Source organism: Excalfactoria chinensis (genome assembly GCF_039878825.1).
Source record: "Excalfactoria chinensis isolate bCotChi1 chromosome Z unlocalized genomic scaffold, bCotChi1.hap2 SUPER_Z_unloc_3, whole genome shotgun sequence".
NCBI classification, from domain to species: domain Eukaryota; kingdom Metazoa; phylum Chordata; class Aves; order Galliformes; family Phasianidae; genus Excalfactoria; species Excalfactoria chinensis.
Window position 1 is genome coordinate 775 of NW_027315574.1, and position 21,799 is coordinate 22,573.

Consider the following 21,799-nt stretch of genomic DNA (forward strand, 5'->3'; position numbering starts at 1 on the left):
CCCTGTGCAGGTATGGGGAGCTGGCCACACTGTGCGAGAAACAAGAAGGTGAAAGCAGAGGAGCTGCGCAAATGAAATGGCCTTGTAGCCTTCTGTCAAGGTGACTGGTGAGTTCTCATTGAGGCCGTGGTGCGAATGGGGAGGAGCTGGGCAGCTGATGTCATCTGGCAGCCGCACCATTTTGCACGCTGCTTCCTCGGGAGCTGTGATCTTACACATAAGCGGAGTTTAGATCTGCTGGAGGAGAAGAGTGAGAAGGTGTCTGCACGGAGCTGAAACCTGGGCACAACAGCATTATTCCTTCTGAGCTGCCAAGATCAGTACCAGGAAACCAGGGGGTCGTTGGTCACCATTGAACTTCTGGGCCACAGTCCGGAGGTGCTGTATGAATTAAGAACTTGTCTGTGCCTCGTGCTGTAATGGGAAGCCTTGGTGAAATCACCAGTTGTCACACGTGCTGGTTTTAGAAGGTGACCTTTGTAGCCTCGAGGCAGCTCCCATGAATTCCTAAGAACTATTTTGCGTGGGGGATCGTTCCCATCCTCTGGTAGAAGAGCCTCTTGTATCAGTGGAAACCAAGTGTAAAATCATCTTACTTTGTCACGGCTAACCTACAGAGCTCTGAAGTACATTTGGTGTGTGTGTCAGGCTCCTGTTAGTGAGTGCTGTGCCCCGTGGACGCGCTACATTTGTCCTGCAGTGTTTGCTCGTGGTTTATCTCTACTCTGACCACGGGGGTTACTTAAAGTAGAAGTGGGGTGACACAACGTAAACAGAACTGCAGAAACTGCTAAGACGAGGTGCTTCCAGCCATTTAATGTCCTTGTGCTGGTTCTTTTGAAAGGGTCGTGATATAGATTGTTAAATTTTTCTCTCCAAATACAAACTGGATGATGTTTAAAGGTCCAACTCTAAGGATTCTGTGAGTCTGTTCTATGATTCTGTGGTGAGGAGCAGCACAGACTATTTGGGTTTGCTCCTCTGAAGTGTGAAATGAAAAATGACTTGCTAGAAATTAACCTGTTCTATAGATTCCAAGTTAATTTTTCTCAGCTCTGAGACTGTCAATGGTTATCATTTGCACTTGTTCTCCCCAGGTATTTTCTTGGTGTTTTAAACAAGGATCCTGGGCAAATGGAAGTCTATAATGCTGAAATATTCAACATGCAACCTTTACTGTCAGGTAGGACAGTTCTGTATTTAACCCTGGTGCCGAGGTCACAATGTCTTGGAAATATGTATGCATTCAAAACCGACTAATTGGCTACTGACAGCATTGCCCTGTTTCCTCCTACTCTTATTTCTGCTGTGCCGCCTTAGAATGAGGGAAGGAGGATACATCACTCTGTCCACGCCTGGGGAGCAGTATGGAATGAAAAAAGGGAGAATGAAGCAGAATCACAGCTGATAGTCACGGGAAGAGTGAAGCAGAGAGCTCGGGTGTGGGAGGGTGGAAATACCAGAGTTAGAAATAGAGTTGTCACTGCTTAGGATAATTGCAGCCCTTCTCCTGCTGAGGGAGGCTTGGAAATAATCAAGTTAGTAGACTGAGTCGTTCACTGAAAAAGAAAACAGCTTTTCCCCAGCAGAACTGCTTTTTATTTCTGAATCTAGTGGAAATGATCCTAAGAATATGATCTTTAAGGAACTGTTTTCTTTTTTAGGCAACAGGAGCTTAGTATTGCTGCAACCTGTGCATTATGCTTTTAGATTTTGTAGCAAAAATTGTCCCTCTTTATTTTAGGTACATAATCTTTCACATTCAGTGTATTTTATTAACAAAATCCTGTAGAGAAGACCCTGAAGTGGTGTGCCTAGTCCTTCTGTAATTTATTAGAGCTAAAGGGGTACCCAATACATGCACTTTCCTGCCTGCTGCAAGCCAAGCATACTAATTTTTATTCTTTTGTAGATAATTTAATTCCTGATGACACAAGGGATTATCAGAATAAATCCTACAGGGAAAGGTAAGGTTGAAACCTGATATCATAATGTGCTGTAGTTATCCAGCAGACAGTGGTAAATACTTGTCTGAAACTGAGATGTTTGATTTGTTGCAGGACAAACTTGTGCAGGGTCAGCATTCTTTCTATGCACTGATGGTTTTTGAAACAGCATGTTGTTAGTGTCTAGCTTAGCAGTATGTTCCTAAATACTTTAGACTTGTCTACAGTTCCAGATAAAACATGCCCGTTTGCATTTCTTTGTCGTATGCTTTGTTTGTACCCAGCGTTATGTTTGGAATTACTTTAAAAACATACATGTAGAACAAGCGGTGGTTATCTGGGTATTCTTCCTGCATGCAAAGTGTCTTGAGTTCAGTGTGTTGTCGTTGCTTCTGTGTTATACACAGGTGGATTTGTGCATTGAGGCATTTGGTACCAGCAAGCGGAAGCGAGCTCTGAACTTGTGGTTTTTGCAGTGCAGGGGCCTCTGTAGTGCCACGTGCAGAAATGTGCTGACTGTGGTGGACAGAAAATGTGCTCACAGAGCAGCATTGTGAGCTTTCTTGTATTAGTGTTCAGGAAACTATTCTAACCTAAAAGAGCTGTGCGGTGGATTTAAGGATGTGTTCTAATAAGAAAGCTAGTCCCTGATTCTCTGGTCCTCATGCTCCCTCTTTCCTCTTCAGCCATTGCTCCTTTGTCTTAGAAGAGCTGAAGTTCCTGCCTGCTGATGAGAAGAGCAGGGACCGCAAAGCTCGATGCCTCTGGTTCCTGGACATCCTTATTAAGTTCAGCTTCCTGAAAATAATCAAGAAGAAGCGTAAGACAATTTTCAGCTCTTACCCTTTTCAGCTGCCTGCTGGGACTTGGTTTGTAGTTACCATAATAGCAAACAATGAAGCTTCCCAGAGTTACCTGTTTGATAAATGGCTACATGCAGCAGTTACAGTTCAGCTTGTTTCGTGATGAGGTTCAGTATTTCCATGCCATTGTGGAGTTTTAGATCTGCACCTACTGGGATATACGTGTGTCATTCTCTTCAGTCCTTTTCTAACTGTCATACATCAGGGTCCTGCAGTGAGATCCTATTTGTAGGAGATAAAATAGTTTACATCTGAGTTTGAGATTCCTTTTTTGCTTACAGACAGTTCCTGGTTTCTGTACCTGAAAACTTTTTATATCCATTATTTTATATAACCAGTCTTGGTGCTCACTGTGAAACCCCTTTCCATTCTAGATCCAATGGGTCCTGAATGCCCCCACATCATTAGCAGGAAGCTTATGAAGAACTTCACTGACCTACAACAATGGCGGGTAAGGAACTGTGATTGCTTTGATGTTATTGATGTTCAGAGGATGGAGAAAACAGCTTGAAGGGTCACAGAGTCATTATCAAATAGCACTGCACCAAAACGGGAACAGCAGAAGCTTCTCTTGAGTAGCAGGCCAGGCCAGGTAAAATATTCTGTTATGGCTGATGTTCATCCATGAATAATGGAAGTCTGAAACGTAACTGGGAGAGGCAGAGTCATGTGTGCTTAAACAAGCCTGTGCCTGTGAATTTAGCCAGGCTCACCAGGCTGACTTGATCAGCAAGAGTGAGAAGATTTGTAATTGTTGCTGCAGTGCCTTTTCTCAAGAATCCAACAGCCTCTGCGTAGCATAACTGCCATTGCTCAGCCATCATCTATCTGCTGTTTGCTGTGAGCTGGAGGTTAACAGAGAGGTTGAAACCGTGTGGGCCATCGAGGGTGCATTTGTTTATAAAGACTCAGACCAGGGGTGAACAGTAAAAATAAATGCTTTCAGACCTGCTCTGTGTGTTGTGTATGGCTGCAGTGGGTACCTTTAGATCAGCTTCACCTCGCTGTCATCTTGCCAGTGTGCCACAGAGACAGAAGTGTTTGTAGACAGTGATTCAGTCAAGTCTGTAAACCTGTAAACATCTCCAGAGACCTGCACTTTTGAACAGAAACATGGGCAGTTGTTGAGGAAGACCTTGAGGCCCCTGTGATCAGGGACCTGTGTTTCCTAAAGCTCTTTTTTCATGTCTCGGAAATGCTTGCCATAGCTAACTGGGGCTCCAGTTCTGTCTGCACCTGGTGGGTGGTTGTGTTTTGGGTTTGCTAACTCTCTGCTTTTCATCTGTTCTCACACTTGCTGTTCAGTGTTCAGAATTTAATCTGCGTCGCTGAAGACTAAAATTGCAGCATATGTCATTGCACTGGCTCTGCACATTAAAAACTTCCAAGCTGACCTCACTGTCCTGCAGAATGACTTGAAGCTCCACGAAAGTAGGTGAGTCATGTTTGCTTATGCCTGTTAAGATGCCTGTGGTCCTCGTGCAAGCAGTCCCTGGGGAAGAGGGCTCTGGAGCCTCTTCTGTGCCCAAACAGTACAGCGATACCCGCTGTGAGTTCCCTATGTTGCAGTTAGACTCTGAGTGTGTTGAAGTTTTATATTCAAGCCCTGCTACGTCTAATGGGGTAGTTCTATGTGTCAAAGCTTTGAAAGAGTGCTTTTCACAAACCTGCTCAGGTGCACTGTGAGGCTTTTTGTCTATCTGAAAGTGGAAAAACTTGAGGCAGGCAGCATCAAAATGGCAGAAAACCTATCCAGGTGCTACCCAGTGCTGTGTCTTGCCTGCTAAGTCATGTTGCTCCTCACTGAATCCCTTCTTTCAGCAGAGATCTGGTGTCAGCTCGGTACCAGTCTGGATGCAAGTACAGATTTGTATCTGACTGTAACTGGAAAACTAGAAACAGATTTTCTTTCTCACAGGCAGATTGTGAGCATGTAGTTGCTGTTCCTCCCCAGATGCAAGACTTCACAATTTAACTTTATAAGATTCTGCTCGCCTTACCTCCTCAGTTTGTCAGAGTCTGTTTGGATGTCAGCATAGCCCTCTGGCACTGGGAGGAGGAGCCAACTCAGTGAAGATGAATGGTGGAGAACAGTGTGCAGTATAAGCATCCAGGCAAACAATGCTTGTCATGATAGATTTTGAAGAAATTTCTTCCTAGGCTTAAATTTTCTGTGAAGAAACTACTGTTCTTCTGCCAAGTGATGTCTCTGTACTGCTAGCTGCGCGGATGTGCTTAAACCTGCAGGTGTCTGGCAGAGCCTGACAGCTCCTCTGACAGCGAGGACTCCCAGCAGACATTAGCTGATCAGGCAGCTTGTTATTGCTACCTGGGAGTGGGTCAGGTTGCCCTGTTAATAGCTGCTCAGCTGTGTGTGATTGCTGTCCCAGCCTTTTCTGTTCTGCAAGATGTGGTGACTCTAAAGACATTTGCTGCCTGACTCCACTACGTGGATCTTTCCCATCAGGGTTGTTTAGAGGTGATGCAGCTGGGAAGGAACTGCAAAAGGACAGAACTCCTTCAGTACCACTGAAAAGCATTCTAGAATATGTTGGGGCTTCTCCTAGAAGGATTTAATATCAAGATTCTGGGATAACTGGAAGTTATCGGGGCTGTTACCAGCCCTTGGTTTTGTGAGCTCTGTAGTCAGATTTGATGTAAAGATTTCTGGGCTTTGCCTCCAGTTCTGCTCTTTGTTGACTAATAGTGGCGTTAACAGTATAATCTAATGTTGGTTTCCCACCTTTTTAAAATTCTATTGCTTTGGAAGTAAGCTTTTCAATAAAAGACATGCTCTTTTTCTGCAACAAACACCAAAGTTTTTGCTTTTAAGTGCTCTACTGGAGCTGGGAGCATAGACTGTAGCGTGGTGATAAGAAAAAAGTGGGGGAAGCAGCAACATGTAGGAAAAACAAAGATGAGGCATATGGCTGTGAGGCTCTTGATTTAGCCATGGAATGATCATTGCTTATGGTGGGAGGTTTGTTTGAATAGCACCAGATATCTCTTGCCATCTGAATCTGTTTTTCTTTTAAAGACGTAATGTCAGCTGAGAGGATTCTGAGGTGTGTTCTCATGGCCCCAGATGAGGCAGGACTTTCATTTCCTTGCTGCGTTTGCTCAAACATGCTTCATTCTGTGTTTGACAAGTCTCCAGGTGTGTTCTGGCTGGTGACATCTTGATCAAGCCCTGCTCAGTACCAGTCTCATCCAAAATGTGTTTACATCTAGGACTGCTGTATTTCAGCAGTTAAGAGGAGCTGCTCTCTGTATTAGGTTCTTTCCATCCTGTCACTCATGGTATAGGATTCTGTTGGAAATACGGGCTGCTTGCTTTTTTTTTCTCCAAGATTGCTGTACACTGAGTAAGGCACCGTGGGTTTTTAATACTCTCTGGGGTGCTCGTGCCCAGTTTGGTAGTGTTCTAGCCTTTCCAGCAAGGCTCCCTGCCTTGTAGTATTTAAATACTTCCAGTTTGCGTTCTGGTGGTTGTGTTGGGATGCAGAGCAGACATCCTGCTTGCTTCTACCTCCTAGCTTCCCTCCTGAGGTGAACAAGCTATTGCTCATTTCTGCAGTGTCTTTCCCAGAAGACCACTCTACCCCACTAACACAACGTTTCTCTGTTGTTTTCCAGGTTGATGGACATTGCAAGGGCCATGCGGTTGAAGGTCTCCAAGGCAAAGGGGATGCCAGGACTTGAGAAGGATCAAAATCACAAGCTTGGCACCCTTTCTCTCCCCTTGCCTGTGCAGAAAGCATCAGGGAGCCAGAGGAATCGCCAAAAGATGAACTGAGAATCTGGGAGGTGTGAGCAGGGGTGGAACAGTTCCGTTCTCAACAGTTGTTCTGCACACACAGCATCATGGGGATGCATTTGCCTGTTGGATTTGGCTTTCCAGCATCATGGCACAGCCCTGTTGAAGTCTCTGTGCTGACGGGAACAGCTGTTATTTCATTAAACTGTTTACCTTTCTTACGTATTTAGAAAATGTATCAACCCTTTGTCTTTCCTCCTGTCTGTGAGGGGAGAAAGATGTACAATGTGCCAGAACGAAATCACGTTGTTAGGAATTGTAGGTGCTGTGCTGACTGCGTACTTCAGGCGGGTTTTACCCCTTTGTGACACAAATGCAGAGATCTTGGAGGTTACCCTGAGGATGGTGGCCATGCAGTTCCCTGAGAGCTGTCCCAGCACTCCACCAGGAGCTTGCCCCAAGGCAAGAATGCTCCTCATCTCTCAGCTGGACCTCCCACAGGCCGGGAAGCACTGCAGCTCATGCTGCTGACCCTTTGCTCTGTTGAGCCTGACAGTGCTGAGAAGGGCTTGGCTCTGACTGCCCTTCAGACAGCTGAGGGCTTTGCTGTACTAGTCAAGCTCAGCTCCCTCCATCTCACCTCGTTGGCCACATTCCTGTCAGGCCTCTGCTGGACCCTTTCCCCACTGCTGCAGTGGTTCTGAGGGACACCAGCAAGGATGCTGAGCGCTTCACTGCTCTTGATGTGCATTCCATTAGCTGCCAGTGAGAAAAAGGGAGCACAAAATGAGTGACTTAGAGCCCTGCAACATCCCTCCAGAAGGCAGAGAGGATCTGCAGAGGTAGAACTCCTTCTGGCGGGCCAGCAGCAAAGCATGGACATACAGGCATGCCTTTTACTGTGTCACCTCCACATTAGCGAGGCTTAACTTAAAAAATAAAATAACCCCAGTGCAATGTCTCTTCATCCTGTTCGCTTCTCTCTTCAGGTCATATCTGTTGAGATCTTGGAAGCTTTGCCAGGAAGATCAGAACTGTTTCTGTTCCTGAAAGTAACTGTGGTTCTTCTGTCATGATAGGACCTTCTGAATGGAATCCTGAGGATCCATCAGCCCCCTTCTGTGCAGCTCAGGCAGAACCAAATCTCAGAACTCTCTCTCTTATATTTACTTTTAACAGTTGATTTCTGTTTGCCTTGTTTACTTTTTTGGGGGCAAACAACTCGTTCTGATCTACACCAGTATGAACTGTGCAAAGGTAGGCATCACTTCTGGTGGCAGCTTTCTTTTCTTCTACCTGGAAGGAACCCCATTTTGCAGGGACTGGCTGCTGGAATTGCAGTGAATGAGGATGGAAGAGGGCAGATCACAGATAGAGGAACAAAAGTGTCTTTGTTGTGCCAGTTCATTTCTCCCAAGTGTTCTGTCTGTTTATTTGATTGCCAATATTATCTTGTTGTGTTTCTTGAGTGATGCCAGGTATAACAGTCTCCCAGTTTGCATTTCCTAGTTGTCACTCCTGTTGCTGTTGAAGGCAACATAGCTTTCATGGAATCACCACATGGTTGTGTTGGAAGGGATCTGGCAGCCACATAAAATGCGGTTTCTCCATCCCTCACTGTCTATTTAAAAAAGTAACATACTGTTGGTGGAGGTTTTTTTGTCTACTTTTATTGTGCCTGACACCCATGACAGAGGGAGGCAGTGATTGTGTAGAACTGCTAATGGCTTTGAATGGCTTTGAGCTTAACCTGTTGATCTCTGTGTGGACATGGAAGAGGCATTTGCAAGTGAGCCTGATGATGGCAATTACATACTTTTGTAAAAGCACAGAAGAGGTGAGGGGAAACACGAAATAACAGCCACTGGAAAAGCAAAAGGGGCTCGTGTACTCGTGGCCACCAGGTTGGGCAATCTGTATGCCCACTCAGTATCCTGTCTACTGTGGTGAGCAGCTGCATCTGCACGCACAGGGAATGTAAGGAGATGGGGTACATGGTACTGCCTGCAGGAGGGTACTGCACACTCTGCTACCACCCTGCTCCAGCAGGTTAAGGAGTCTGAGCCTCACTGTCCTTTTACACCTGGGGAGAACAGACTTTTGGCACCAAATGCCAACATATTCCACTAAAAGATACGCCCAAGGCATTGAATGCTCTTCTCACTACCTCCTTCCAGTTCTCCCCTAGGAACAGAAACCACTAAGATTCTACAGCAAACGCATCTATGCTGCAAGAGCACACTGAACCACCTGCAACAGGGAAACATGGTTTTGTAGAGTGGCTTTGAAAACACACCTTTAGACAGCTGTCTCCCTGTAGCCAAAAGGAACCCAAGCAGGAAAAGAAGAGTCCAGCCTGAAACACGCCCATGCTACTAGCCCAGGTTTTTCACGGTGAATGCAGAATCCATCCTGTTCTTGAGGTAACAAATGACCAGTGGGTCTCCCCCTGCTCCGCCCCTTCTCCTTACAAGCGAGAAGAAGGAAGAAAAAACAAGCAGAAGAAACCCAGACGTACCTTCCCACACACAGAGCAGAAATTGGAACAGCGACAGCGACTGTCTCCCTCCTGAGACATGGTGGGGAGCATCCCAGAGGAAGCCCAGGTTCTTTGCTTCTCTCCACAGGGACTTCAAGCACTCCTGGCAAGAGCTGGTTTTGTTCCTTCTTCAACTGCTTCCATCACCAAAATCTCCTTTGGAAAAGGAACCCTAAAGAAAGAAGCAGCAAATGAAAAATAATGAGCAATAACCACTTTCCCAGCTTTCTTCTGACATGCAATTTAGACCCTTGACTAGGGCAATGACTTAAAATCAGCTGGTTCCAAGAATGATCAGAATTAGCACTGAAATCACTCACTGAACTGTAGCTGGTTACCTCCAAATTCTTTTGCTTTTGGGAACAGATGGACACAGAGTTGAAGGACACAAGATAAGTGACATCTACTTCACTGTAGGTGGTTAAGCTTGGAAGTAGGACTTGAGCAAGAAAAGCTTCTCAACTCCTTGTAAGACACAAAGCAGTGGGATGATTTCCCACACCTGCAGAAAGTCTGATCTCTGCCACAGGTGGGTGAGTGACACAAGAGCTGAGCTGCCCATCCAGAAGCACGTGGGGCAGGGCATGGAGTGGTTACATACCAACATGTGAACAGGCACTCTCCTATCAGAAGGGAAATGCCTTCTCTCTTCCATGCCATGCCCACACCACTCCTCAGGGCTGCGCTGACAGCACGGAAACAATGCAGACATGTTTTTGTCATCGTGGTGGTTTTTCACAGACCCAAAAATGAGATATTGGGTTGCTGTGCGGGTTCCTGGGTGACATTGCCATTTCCAAGCCATTGCTTCCTAGGGGCAAAGAAGGTAAAATGCTTTAACAATTTTTCACCCAGAGATTGCTATTTTACCATTCTTTTATGCAAAAAAGGAGGACAACACAGCAGATTCTTGCAGCTGCACCAATGCCCTGGGTGCTAAAGGAATGCAAAGACAGAAATATCAAACATCCCTGTGTTATTCCCATACAAGGAGGGAAGTTATGTTTAGTAATATCTTTTATTATTTAAAAGAGGTAGTTGGCACTCCTAAAGGAAAATCCCAGGCCTCAAGTTCTGACAGTGCGGCAATCTGGAATGGACTCAGATGTGGATGACCCAAATGATTTATTCTGGGTTCTAACATCCCTTCTATGCATTGACACGTTTTCTCTCTTAACTTTCCCAGCCATCACATGTCCGCAGAACATCCAACAAACTCTCCTTCACTGCGCACGTAGGCATTCATCCAACCACAGCCATCAGTCATTCCTAGCCATGCACTCTCCCTCCAGTCATGGTCAGTATCACGTGGCCATCACGCAGCTTACTTGACTCAGTTTTTCTCTTGTTCTGGAGGTGTCCTTGGTTCCCAGCCTTACCTTCTCATGCCGTTCATCTCGCTCTGCAGCTCCTGCTCTGAATAGTCTTCTTATGTTCCCACGGGGCAGGGAGAAAGTGAAGACACGGCCCCTGCCACCAAGGTCAGCTCTGCAGCACACATGACCTGAGGAGCACTTGGCTACTCATGCAAACTGCGCAGTGCAAGGAAGATTGTTGCATGTTGCGCTTCTTCTTCTCCTGGTTCAGAAATTAGCTTTCCTACCTAGTAAATGGGAAAAGAATATTAATAATAAAAATAATAAAAAGAAAACAAAAGCCTGACACAAAGCAGACGTGATTGCTACTATGGAATTCAGGAGGGCGAGGGATTGGCCCTCTACATGAAGAAGCTGACTGCAAAGGACTAAGAACAGCCATGAACACATGGAGAACTTGCGGGTCAAATTAGGGACTGAACCAATCATGGGCTTCTGCAGCTGAGGGTCTGCTCCAGGCCGCCCGGTGAAGGGAGCCTGTTGACGGGCCCTGCTTACTGCAGCTACCAGCAGCACCGCGCTCACTGACTCAACTTGATGGGGAATTCCAGACAGGCTGGGAAATCAGCATGGCTGGCTGCAAGCTGTCTGAGAGACTGAAGGAGTGCACTGAGAAGAACTGTGTGGCCCAAGCATTGAGCACACCAAGCAGAAGGGAAGCATTACTGGACACGGTGCACAGACTGGAGGTGGTCAGGGCTGTAGTGACCATGCCCTCCTGGAGTTCCTCATCTCAAGGAATGCGGGCCTGGCAAAAAGCAAAGTCAGGACCCTGAGCTTCAGGAGAGTCAGCTGCAGGCTGTACAAAGAATTACTGGACAAGAGCCACTGGAAAACTGTTCTGAGGGGCAAAGGAATGGAAAAGAGATGGGAACTTGCTCAGAAAACCTTGCTCAGAGCTGCCCACACCTACCACAAACATCCCTGTGTGTGCACCTATGTGCAACCCAACTCCTCAACACACCAGCACACAAAGCTGGTGAGGGCTCTGGAGCACAAAGGGGCCATATGAGGAGAGGCTGCAGGAGCTGGGAATGCTCAGCCTGGAGAAGAGATGGCTCTGAGCAAGACCGTGAGCCCCCACTCACCTCAGCAGAGGTCAACCTGCACCCCAGCCATCCGCCCATCCACGTGCACACGCACACACCTGCGCCACTCTGCCTGCTTTGCACACCCACATTCACGCACCGCATCTTGTGCTCTCCTTTGCATTCACAGACGTGTGCAAACCATCCCTGGGAACACGTATGTGCCTACACCTACCAGTAAACATCCCTGTGTGTGCACCTCTGTGCAACCCAACTCCTCAGCACACCCCTGTGCAAGCACACATTGGTGCCACCGTGTCCATGCACTATCCATGTGCTCACACACACTCACGCAACCACATCCCCTAGTGCAGCCCTGTGCGCACACACAGACACACGCGTAACCCCTTCCTTTCACTCCCAAAGTGCACGCACACACTGGTACCACAATGTCCTTGCGCAGCTCCAACTCTTTGCACACCCCTGTGCACGCACATATATGTGCATGCTCATCCTTGCACACATACACACTGACATGCACAGACCTGAGCAACCCCACTGGTTTGTACACTCATGAACACAAATGTGTGCAACACCATCCGTGCACAAATACACACACAAAACATGGAACCCCACTGCTTTGCACAATCCTGTGCACACTCACGTGTGTCATGCACTGATTTCCCAGCCAGTCCTCGTGAGGTCTCTTACTTAGGACGGGAGTGCAGGGGAGCAGCCAGAAGCTGTTTGCATTCCCTGCTGTCTGCTGGGCAGGTTTGTTGGCGATGCTCGGGTTGCTTTGCTTTCCCTTGGGAGGTGGGAAGGAGCTTTGGGTTGGAGGCACATCCCGTGCCAGAGCATCCCGATGGCACGCGTGGGATCAGCAGGTCTGTCAGAGAAGTGGGTGAGGTTGCACACCAAGCTGCAGCAGAGGAAGGGGAGGAGGTCCCAGCACAGCTCTGCACCACGCTCTGCCATGCTGGGCAGCTTGTTCCTGGCTCAGCAGTGCCATCAGACTGTTTCTTGCATTCCTCCCGGTCCCTGTGAATGAAGACTCGGAACACAGTCAAGGCGTTGATTGAGCACCAGAGTGCCTTTATTCAATTGGAGAAAGGAGGACGGGAGAGGTACGGGGAAAGATGGGACTCATTCTCTGTTGTTGAGGAGAGAGCGGCTCAGAGCTCGTGTTGCTGCCTGGTGCCTGGGACTGCAGGCCTGACTCCAAGTCCCCCTCCAAGACGCTCGGCTTCTCCTCAGTGACACTGACTTGGTCCTGCTTGGAGGTGCTGCTGTCGGGGCACTCGGGCTGTGTTTGGGCTGGGCTGCACTGCAAAGGCACCGGGCCACAGTCCAGGCTGGTGACTGTGGTTTCTGGCAGGCAGAATTGATCACCTGAGGAATTCAGCTTTATTTGCCTTCATCTGTGTTTCCTCTTGCTGGATCTCATGCACTCTGCTGGCTTCAGTCTGTGTTTCTACTCCAAGAAGAAAATAAATGGGTCTTCACAAACCAGAAAACTGGAAAAGCACCCTCAAGTCTGCTGTTTGAGCCTTCTTCATTTCAAGAGCACATGCTTTTATCTCCTCAGCACTCAAACACTTATTGTTTACATGGAACCTTCTCTCTCCGAGGCTGTAGCCACTGTCTCTTGTCCTGGCAATGGCACCACTGAGCAGATCACCTCCATTCTCTGCATCCTCCATTCAGTATATTTGCACATGGATAAGATCTCCCCGGAATCTTCTCCAGGATTAACAGTCCTAGCTCTCTCAGCCTGGAATACCTGTTTCCATCAGCTGCCACCATCCAGAACAGCCAGCCTTCTTGCGGTCACCTGGCCCAAACATCCCTTTGTCTCTACCCTTGATTCCTGCAAGAGAGATGGGAGCTCGGCACGCACACCATCCTTCCAACACCCCATCCCAGCAGCAAGGGATCACAGCCCTAACACAGCCAAAACAAAAAGGGTGTGCGAGTTTCCTGGTAGCACTCAGTGTGAACAAATCTACCACTGAGCAACACCATGAGCCCCCACTCACCTCAGCAGAGGTCAACCTGTAACCCCAGCCTTCCCCTATCCATGTGCACACGTCCACCCGTGCGCCACCCTGCCTGCTTTGCACACCCCCATGCACGCACTGCATCTTGTGCCCTCCTTTGCATTCACAGACGTGTGCAAACCATCCCTGGGAACACGTACGTGCCTACACCTACCACAAACATCCCTTTGTGTGCACCCGTGTGCAACCCAACTCCTCAGCACACGCACGCATTTGTTCCACCCTGTCCATGCACTCACCACATGCCCTCCAGCATCACTGCTGCCTCCTCCGGTACCGTACCTGCAGATGCTTCAGAGCTCATTAGCATGGACTTCCTTCCTCGCCTCAGCATCTGCTCCTGCGCTCACCTTCATTCCTACTGAGATACCGTCCGCTTCCAGCACCAGCTGACCTGCAAGACACAGAGAAAGGAAAGGTGGGATTCATGCAAACGCAGAAGCCCAAGGCTGCATCATCACCACGTATGGCAGCCTTGGGAAGTCAGCTGCAACAACAGCCTTTGTCAGAATGGAAACAGGCACCGTCAATTAAGTGTGACCTCCAAAGTCATTGCCACCATCAGAAATAGGCACGGAAATCGCTCACTTCACTGCAGGTGGTTACCTCCAAATTCTTTTGCTTTGGGGAAAATGTGGGCACGGAATTGAAGGACACCAGAAAAGTGGCATCTACTTCCCTGGAGGTGGTTAAGCTTGGAAGCAGGACTTGAGCAAGAAAAGCTTCTCAGCTCCTTGTAAGGCAGTAAGTGATGGGATGATTTCCCATCCCTGCAGAAATCCTGACCTCTGCCACAGGTGGGTGAGTGACACAAAAGCTGTGTCCTTGGTTCTCAGCCTTACCTTCTCATGCTGTTCATCCTGCTCTGCAGCTCCTGCTCTGAATAGTCTTCTTATGTTCCCACGGGGCAGGTAGAAAATGAAGACACGGCCCCTGCCACCAAGGTCAGCTCTGCAGCACACGTGACCTGAGGAGCACTTGGCTACTCATGCAAACTGTGCAGTGTAAGGAAGATTGTTGCATGTTGCGCTTCTTCTTCTAATGGCTCAGAAATTAATTTTCCTACGTAGAAAATGGGAACGGAAAATAAATAAATATATAAATAAACAAATAAAGCAAAAGCCTGACACAAAGCAGACGTGATTGTAACTATGGAATTCAGGAGGGCGAGGGATTTGCCCTCTATACGAAGAAGCTGACTGCAAAGGACTAAGAACAGCCATGATCACGTTGAGAACTTGCGGGTAAAATTAGAGACTGAACCAATCATGGGCTTCTGGAGGTGAGGGTCTGCTCCAGGCCGCACCTGTGCACCTGTGTGCAACCCATCTCCTCAGCACACCCCTGTGCAAGCACACATTGTTGCCACTGCGTGTACACACTATCTGTGTGCTCACACGCACTCACGCGTCCACATCCCGTAGTGCAGCCCTGTGCGCACACACACAGACACATGTGTAACCCTTTCTTTTCACTCCCAAAGTGCACGCACACAGCAGTACCACAATGGCCTTGTTCAGCTTCAACACTCTGCACACCCCTGTGCACACACATGTATGTGCATGCTCGTCCTTGCACACATACCCACTGACCTGCACACACCTGAGCAACCCCACTGCTTTGGACACTCATGAACACAAACGTGTGCAACACCATCCGTGCACAAATCCACACACACTCACACACACACACACAACTCATGGAACCCCACTGCTTTGCACAATCCTGTGCACACTCACGTGTGTCATGCACTGATTTCCCAGCCGGTCCTCGTGAGGTCTCTTACTTAGGACGGGAGTGCAGGGGAGCAGCCAGAAGCTGTTTGCATTCCCTGCTGTCTGCTGGGCAGGTTTGTTGGCGATGCTCGGGTTGCTTTGCTTTCCCTTGGGAGGTGGGAAGGAGCTTTGTATGGAGGCACATCCCGTGCCAGAGCATCCCGATGGCACGCGTGGGATCAGCAGGTCTGTCAGAGAAGTGGGTGAGGTTGCACGCCAAGCTGCAGCAGAGGAAGGGGAGGAGGTCCCAGCACAGCTCTGCACCACGCTCTGCCACGCTGGGCAGCTTGTTCCTGGCTCAGCAGTGCCATCAGACAAGAAGCAGGGAAGGAAATCAAGGATGGGGGTACCATCAAACAGAGTCCGTGCAAGCCTGTGCAAGACAAACAGACCCAGAGCTTGTGTTTTTTTTCTGCTTTTGTAGCATTTGTGTGCTGTAGCTGAGCAAAAGGTTCTGCTGCTTGATTCTTCTTCTGCAACAGCCACCTACCGGTAAATGGCTGCGGGGATGGAGGATGTGACAGAAAGCATTTGTCTGCACGACAGTGTAGTTACACTTGGTCTAGAGAGTGAGAGAGGGCAGGCAGCACTGCCTGATGTTGGTCAGGGTGAGCTCCTTCTTCCGCAGCGTGATGATGGCAGGGACAGCTCAGAGGTGGGAGCTGGGAATGGACACGGCAGGAGGACAGAGGTGTGAGGGAGCAGCCAAGGCAGCGAAGAGCATCAAAAGGCCCTGAAAAGCATCACAAAGCCACAGCCAGGAAGCTTGGGGTTTTCATGAGCAGCATCCAGGATGCTAGAGACTGTTTGCTCCCCTAAAAAATGGTAACAGAGCTCTCGCTGCGGGCATCACAAAACCAGGCAAAATGGGAACACACCCAGAGCTCTGCTGCACGCACCCCACAGTCAGAGCATTGCAAGCTGAGCTGCCTTGCTGTTTCTTGCATTCATCATGGTCCCTGTGAATGAAGACTTGGAACACAGTCAAGGCGTTGATTGAGCACCAGAGTGCCTTTATTCAATCGAAGAAAGGAGGACGGGAGAGGGACGGGGAAAGATGGGATTCATCCTCTGTTGTTGAGGAGAGAGTGGCTCAGAGCTCGTGTTGCTGCCTGGTGCCTGGGACTGCAGGCCTGACTCCAGGTTCCCATCCAAGGGCTCGGCTTCTCCTCGGTGACATTGACTTGGTCCTGCTTGGAGGTGACGCTGTTGGGGCACTCGGGCTGTCTTTGGGCTGGGCTGCACTGCAAAGGCACCGCACAGGTCGCCCATAGAGAATTTCATATGGGCTTCATCCTTCCTTGGTTGGGATTTTCTTCGAATTCTCACAAGTGCCAGAGGCAGTGCTTGCAACCATGGTATCCCAGCCTCTTGGCCAACTTTTAGTATTTGCAGCTTAGATAAATGGCTCCTCTTTTCCACTTGGCCACTTGACTGTGGCCTGTAAGGTGTATGCAACTGCCAATTGATTCCCAATAAAGTACTGACTTGTTGAACCACTTTAGCAATAAAATGGTGGCCTCAATCTGAAGAGATTGTTCCTGGCACCCAGAACCTTGGAATTATTTCTTGTCACAAAACTTTTGTTACTTCCCTGGCCTGGTTAGTCCGGCACGGGTATGCCTCAGGCCATCCTGGAAAGGTATCTGCTAAAACTAACATGTATCTGTACACCCCTTTTCTTGGGAGCTCTGAGAAATCTACCTGCCATTATTGTCCTGGATAATTTCTCTCCCTGTTTGCCCTAACTGAACTTTGTGGCCTGTGTTAGGATTATTTGGTAAACAAACTTCACATTGCTGGGTCACTTGCCTAATGGCAGTATACCCATTTCGGGTGACCACTCGTTGAACAAGATATTTATATAATGCTTCTGCTCCCCAGTGAGTGTTCCTGTGTTCAGTCACCACAGCCCATCATATGGCTGCTGGAATCATTCTTTTCCCTTGTGCTGGAAAGCTCCATCCTTCCTCTTTTACCTGCCCTTCCTGATAATTATTTATCGAGTTCCAATACTCTTTGAAGTGCTTTGGCTCACCATCCACCTGCATGTTACCACCTGGAATCAAGGAAGCCTCCACCACCTCACCCTCTGCCGCTCGCTTTGCTTCTCTGTCAGCCAGCGCATTTCCCATTCCTTCAGCACTGTCTCCCCTTTGCTGGCATCAACAGTGCATTTTAGCAACCTTCTCCAGCTGTTGGACTGCCTCCAGGAGTCTGGCTATTTCTTCAGCGTGTTTAAGACCTTTCCCTTGGCTTGACAACAGTCCTCTTTCTTTCCATATTGCTGATATTGGTGCATGAACAGCACTAAGGCATATTTTGAATCAGTCCATATCTTTATCTTCCCATGTCGAACAAAGCTGCTCCCGTCTGTGTATCAGGTGTCTTCCGCATCCTCCAGTGGTTCTTCTTTCAAGTCTCTGCGACTGGAATAGACTGCTTCCATAGTCTCTAAACAGTCGTGAGACACAGGTTCTCCTGTAATTGCACTAAGAAAAGCAGCTGATTTACAATATTTGTTACTGTTATTTCTCCATCATCTTGCTCCACTAGAATGGCCTGATACTTCAAAAATCTCTGAGGGGAAAGCCAATGTCCCCCTTTCACCTCCAGCACTGTAGAGACCGTGTGGGATACCAGTGCAGTTCTCTTCTGCCCCATTGTCCTAATGCTGGGGCCTTCATTAACTCCTCTTTCAACTGCTTTCAACCGGGCCACAGTCCAGGCTGGTGACTGTGGTTTCTTGCAGGTTCACGTCAGCCCCTTCAGCAGAACTAGGAGAAAGGACTGGCTGAACAATGATGACCTCTTTCTCTCTGTCTCTGCTGTCACTCAGAAGGCTTTCATTTGAATTGCAGCCTGACTCCAAGTCCCTCTCCAAGAGTCTCAGCTTCTCCTCAGTGACACTGCCTTGGTCCTGCTTGGAGGTGCTGCTGTCGGGGCACTCGGGCTGTGTTTGGGCTGGGCTGCACTGCAAAGGCACCGGGCCACAGTCCAGGCTGGTGACTGTGGTTTCTGGCAGGCAGAATTGATCACCTGAGGAATTCAGCTTTATTTGCCTTCATCTGTGTTTCTTCTTGCTGGATCTCATGCACTCTGCTGGCTTCAGTCTGTGTTTCTACTCCAAGAAGAAAATAAATGGGTCTTCACAAACCAGAAAACTGGAAAAGCACCCTCAAGTCTGCTGTTTGAGCCTTCTTCATTTCAAGAGCACATGCTTTTATCTCCTCAGCACTCAAACACTTATTGTTTACATGGAACCTTCTCTCTCCGAGGCTGTAGCCACTGTCTCTTGTCCTGGCAATGGCACCACTGAGCAGATCACCTCCATTCTCTGCATCCTCCATTCAGTATATTTGCACATGGATAAGATCTCCCCGGAATCTTCTCTAGGATTAACAGTCCTAGCTCTCTCAGCCTTTCCTTATAGGAGAGATGTTGCAGTCCCTTTATCATCTTCTGAGCCCTCTGTTGGATTACGTTAGGTATGATTCTTGTAACAGAGAACTCAGATCAGGACACGATGATCGATGTGTGGTCTCAACAACGCTGAACTGAGGGGAAGGAACATCTCTCTCAATCTGCTGGCAGTACCTTGCTTATTTGCAGCACAAGGATATCATTAAGTTATTTTTGGTGTATTTTTTCTTTTTCTTTTTTAAATTCTTTTTTCTTTTTTTCTTTTTTTTTTTTTTTCATCAAGTTCACATTTCTGTTTCACATTCACTCTGTATCATTCGCTATGTAGCTCCAGGGAAAGATGGGACTCATCCTCTATTGTTGAGGAGAGGGTGGCTCACAGCTCGTGCTGTTGCTTGGAGGCAGGGACTGGTGGTCTGATTCTACATCTGCCTCCAAGATGCTCGGCTTCTCCTCACTGATGCTGACCTGAGCCTGCATGGTGGTGCTGCTGTCGGGGCACTCGGGCTGTGCTTGGCCTGGGCTGTCCTGGGACCCCTGCACTGGGTCGCAATCCAGGCTGGTGCCGGTGGTGTCTGGCAGGCTCAGGTCAGCAGCTTCCGGAGGGATGGGATGAATGAGGGCTTGAATGACGATGACGTTCTCGTCTCCATTGATGGTGCCATATGGAAGGCTGTCGACTGAAATGCAGCACCCTGTGCTTCCTAACAGCTCTGCGTTGATGGAAGCACAGGATGCGCTGTCGTCCCATGCCCGGCGTCTTCGGGGAACACAAGGGCTCGGGTCCCCTAGGAAGGAGTAGATGCACAGCGGTTAGTGTCAAACGTTCACAAGATGAATCATGCTTTAAAGAGGTCCTTGGCATTTGGCTATGTAGTGGTGGTGGGCAGAAGCAAATAGGCTTCTAGCAACAGTGTCATTGTCTCGACAGTGATCCTCGTGCAGGTGCAGCTCTTGTGTTGACAAGAGACTCATTTGGGAAAGACAGGGGTGAACCAAAGATGTCAGGCACGGGCTCGAACGCCAGAAGGAGGTACAAGCCCACTGAAAGCATGAATCCTACCTGTGCTGCTGACAAGCAGTGTTTTGAAAGCTGGATTTGCACCCTTACCTGCCAGGACCAACACTTCTGCTTCTAAGGGATCGCTGGCACTGCTCTGCAGTTGGCGTTCGGCTGCAGGGGATGGTTTGCCCAGGCAGAAGCAGGAACGCCAACTGCCAGCTGGTGCCTGCTTCCTCTTCATGGGCACACTTGGTCTGGAGAGAAAACAGAGCATGCTGCCAGTCGTGGTGCAGGGTGAGGGAAGAGCTGCTCCGAGCCCTTGCTGACAGTTGCCCGTTCCTGGCAAACCCACCCGACCAATGATGATAGGGGCTGGAAAGGGAAGTCCTCTTTACCTTTCAGATGGAGAATCAATGACCGCGTGGAAGTTCCTCAGATCAGCTGTGGGGCCTTCCTCCACCTCGACATCGCTGCTCTGTGTCGCCGTGGGAGGGCTGCTCTGGCCTCTCCTCTCTGCCTGTGCCTCCTGCACGGTGAGCAGCTTTGTGGCAGGAGGAGACACACACACAGACTTGGGCCCGGCAAGAGAACTGTGCCCTGCAAGGGGAAACCACAGGTAAGAGGGAGGATCAGAAAGCAGCAGCACAGCCATCCCAGTTCTGCATTTCTCTCAGACTTTCTTATCAGAGCCACTGCAAGAAGAGGAGCTCAAAGTAACCGTGTGCTCAGAGGTATGCTCGTGGCAAAGGACACAGCCACAATTAAGAGCAGCTCACTGTATCGAAACAGGCAAACAAAAACCCTAGAAAAACTAGGGGCAGGGACCTCAGAAAGCTTTGCTGCCACACTTCAATCAAGCTTCGCCTGCTTGCAAAAAATCTTAACAGCTGTGACGGTTTTCTCCATGTAAGTTATGGGTTTGGACACTCTCAGGATCCAGGAACGGGGCACCATATTCCAATCTAAACCCAGAAGCCTGCTGTCTCCTTGACAGCAAAAGCATTTTCAAAGGTCTTGGAGAAGGCCTGGCTTGGATCAAGGTGTCAGATCAAGATCAAGCTAATGGAGAAAGACGCTCACCTGCTCCCTCTCCCACGGCTGGTGTGGATGTGGAGGGGAAGAGGACGTCTGTGTGGCTGATCAGGAACTCCACCACAGCTGACTGCGTCTGCAGCTCCTTGCAGGCAGCTTCTCCATAGGCGCAGGCAGACTGGCTCCGCTGGGATCTGAAGTAAAGGCAGATCTTACAAGTCATTTCCCCAAGATCGTTTCCCCAAGTCTGAAATTTGCAGCAAAAACTGACAAGTTGGGCTCAGGAGACTTCCGCAGTGGGCAATCAGCGATGCCACTGACGAAATTCTCCTGGATCATCAGGGACACAGCAGTCCCAGCTAAACAAGTGACTAGAAACTGTCATCTGGAAATTGTGCCCCTGGAGGTTGGGGGAGAGCAGAACTAAGCATCGTGTTGAAACGGAAAAAGAAGTTTACCTTAAGAGGTTTGGAGCCCACACTATGGCCAAGTTCTGAGCGTGCATGTTGGTGACGGAGCAGTTCCCGGCCAGAGACGCCAAGTGTCTCATTAAGTACTGCAGAGTCCTGGAAAACAAGAGGGGCAGATGTTCAGCACCAAAAAGCAAGCCGTGCTGCAGTGCACAAAACAAACCTCACTTCATGCTGGTTGTTGTCATTGCTACTGTCCCCGAATAGGAAGTAGGTAAAACTAAGTGCCACCACGCTGCAGCACCAAGCCCCAGCACAGCACAGCCGCAGCCATTGGCTGCACCAACCGTGCCCCCATGCCAAGGAACTGACCCAGTCAACCAACCCGACGCAGCCTTCAGCCGCTTCAGCGTGCACAGGCATGATGCTGCCAGCGTGAGGCAACACCTGGAATCGCATCATGGCCCTCTGAAAGGCAGCAGGGCTGAGCTCAGCAGACCGAGCGCAGCACTGACCTGTAGTGAGGAGCGGGCAGCTGCTGGATGGCGTCCTGCATGCTGAGCAGCCGCTCCTCCTCCGTGGCAGCA

The 21,799-nt window shown here is 49.0% G+C and overlaps 1 protein-coding gene across 1 annotated transcript; it reads left to right on the plus strand.

Moving 5' to 3' along the window:
• Window positions 1-924: 924 nt before the first annotated feature.
• On the plus strand, window positions 925-8,821 carry LOC140264746 (DNA-directed RNA polymerase I subunit RPA49-like). The gene is made up of 6 exons (XM_072360659.1): window positions 925-1,183; window positions 1,913-1,967; window positions 2,633-2,766; window positions 3,184-3,260; window positions 4,115-4,244; window positions 6,446-8,821. The coding sequence occupies exons 1-5, from the start codon at window positions 1,135-1,137 to the stop codon at window positions 4,139-4,141; spliced, it is 342 nt and encodes a 113-aa protein (XP_072216760.1). The 5' UTR covers window positions 925-1,134; the 3' UTR covers window positions 4,142-4,244; window positions 6,446-8,821.
• Window positions 8,822-21,799: the final 12,978 nt, after the last annotated feature.

Bases quoted from the DNA above. Each gene is read 5' to 3' on its own strand.
- LOC140264746 (XM_072360659.1), top strand. From the start codon at position 1,135: ATGGAAGTCTATAATGCTGAAATATTCAACATGCAACCTTTACTGTCA. The intron at 1,184-1,912 runs GTAGGACAGTTC...ATTCTTTTGTAG, and splicing joins CATGCAACCTTTACTGTCAG to ATAATTTAATTCCTGATGAC. The intron at 2,767-3,183 runs GTAAGACAATTT...TTTCCATTCTAG, and splicing joins GAAAATAATCAAGAAGAAGC to ATCCAATGGGTCCTGAATGC.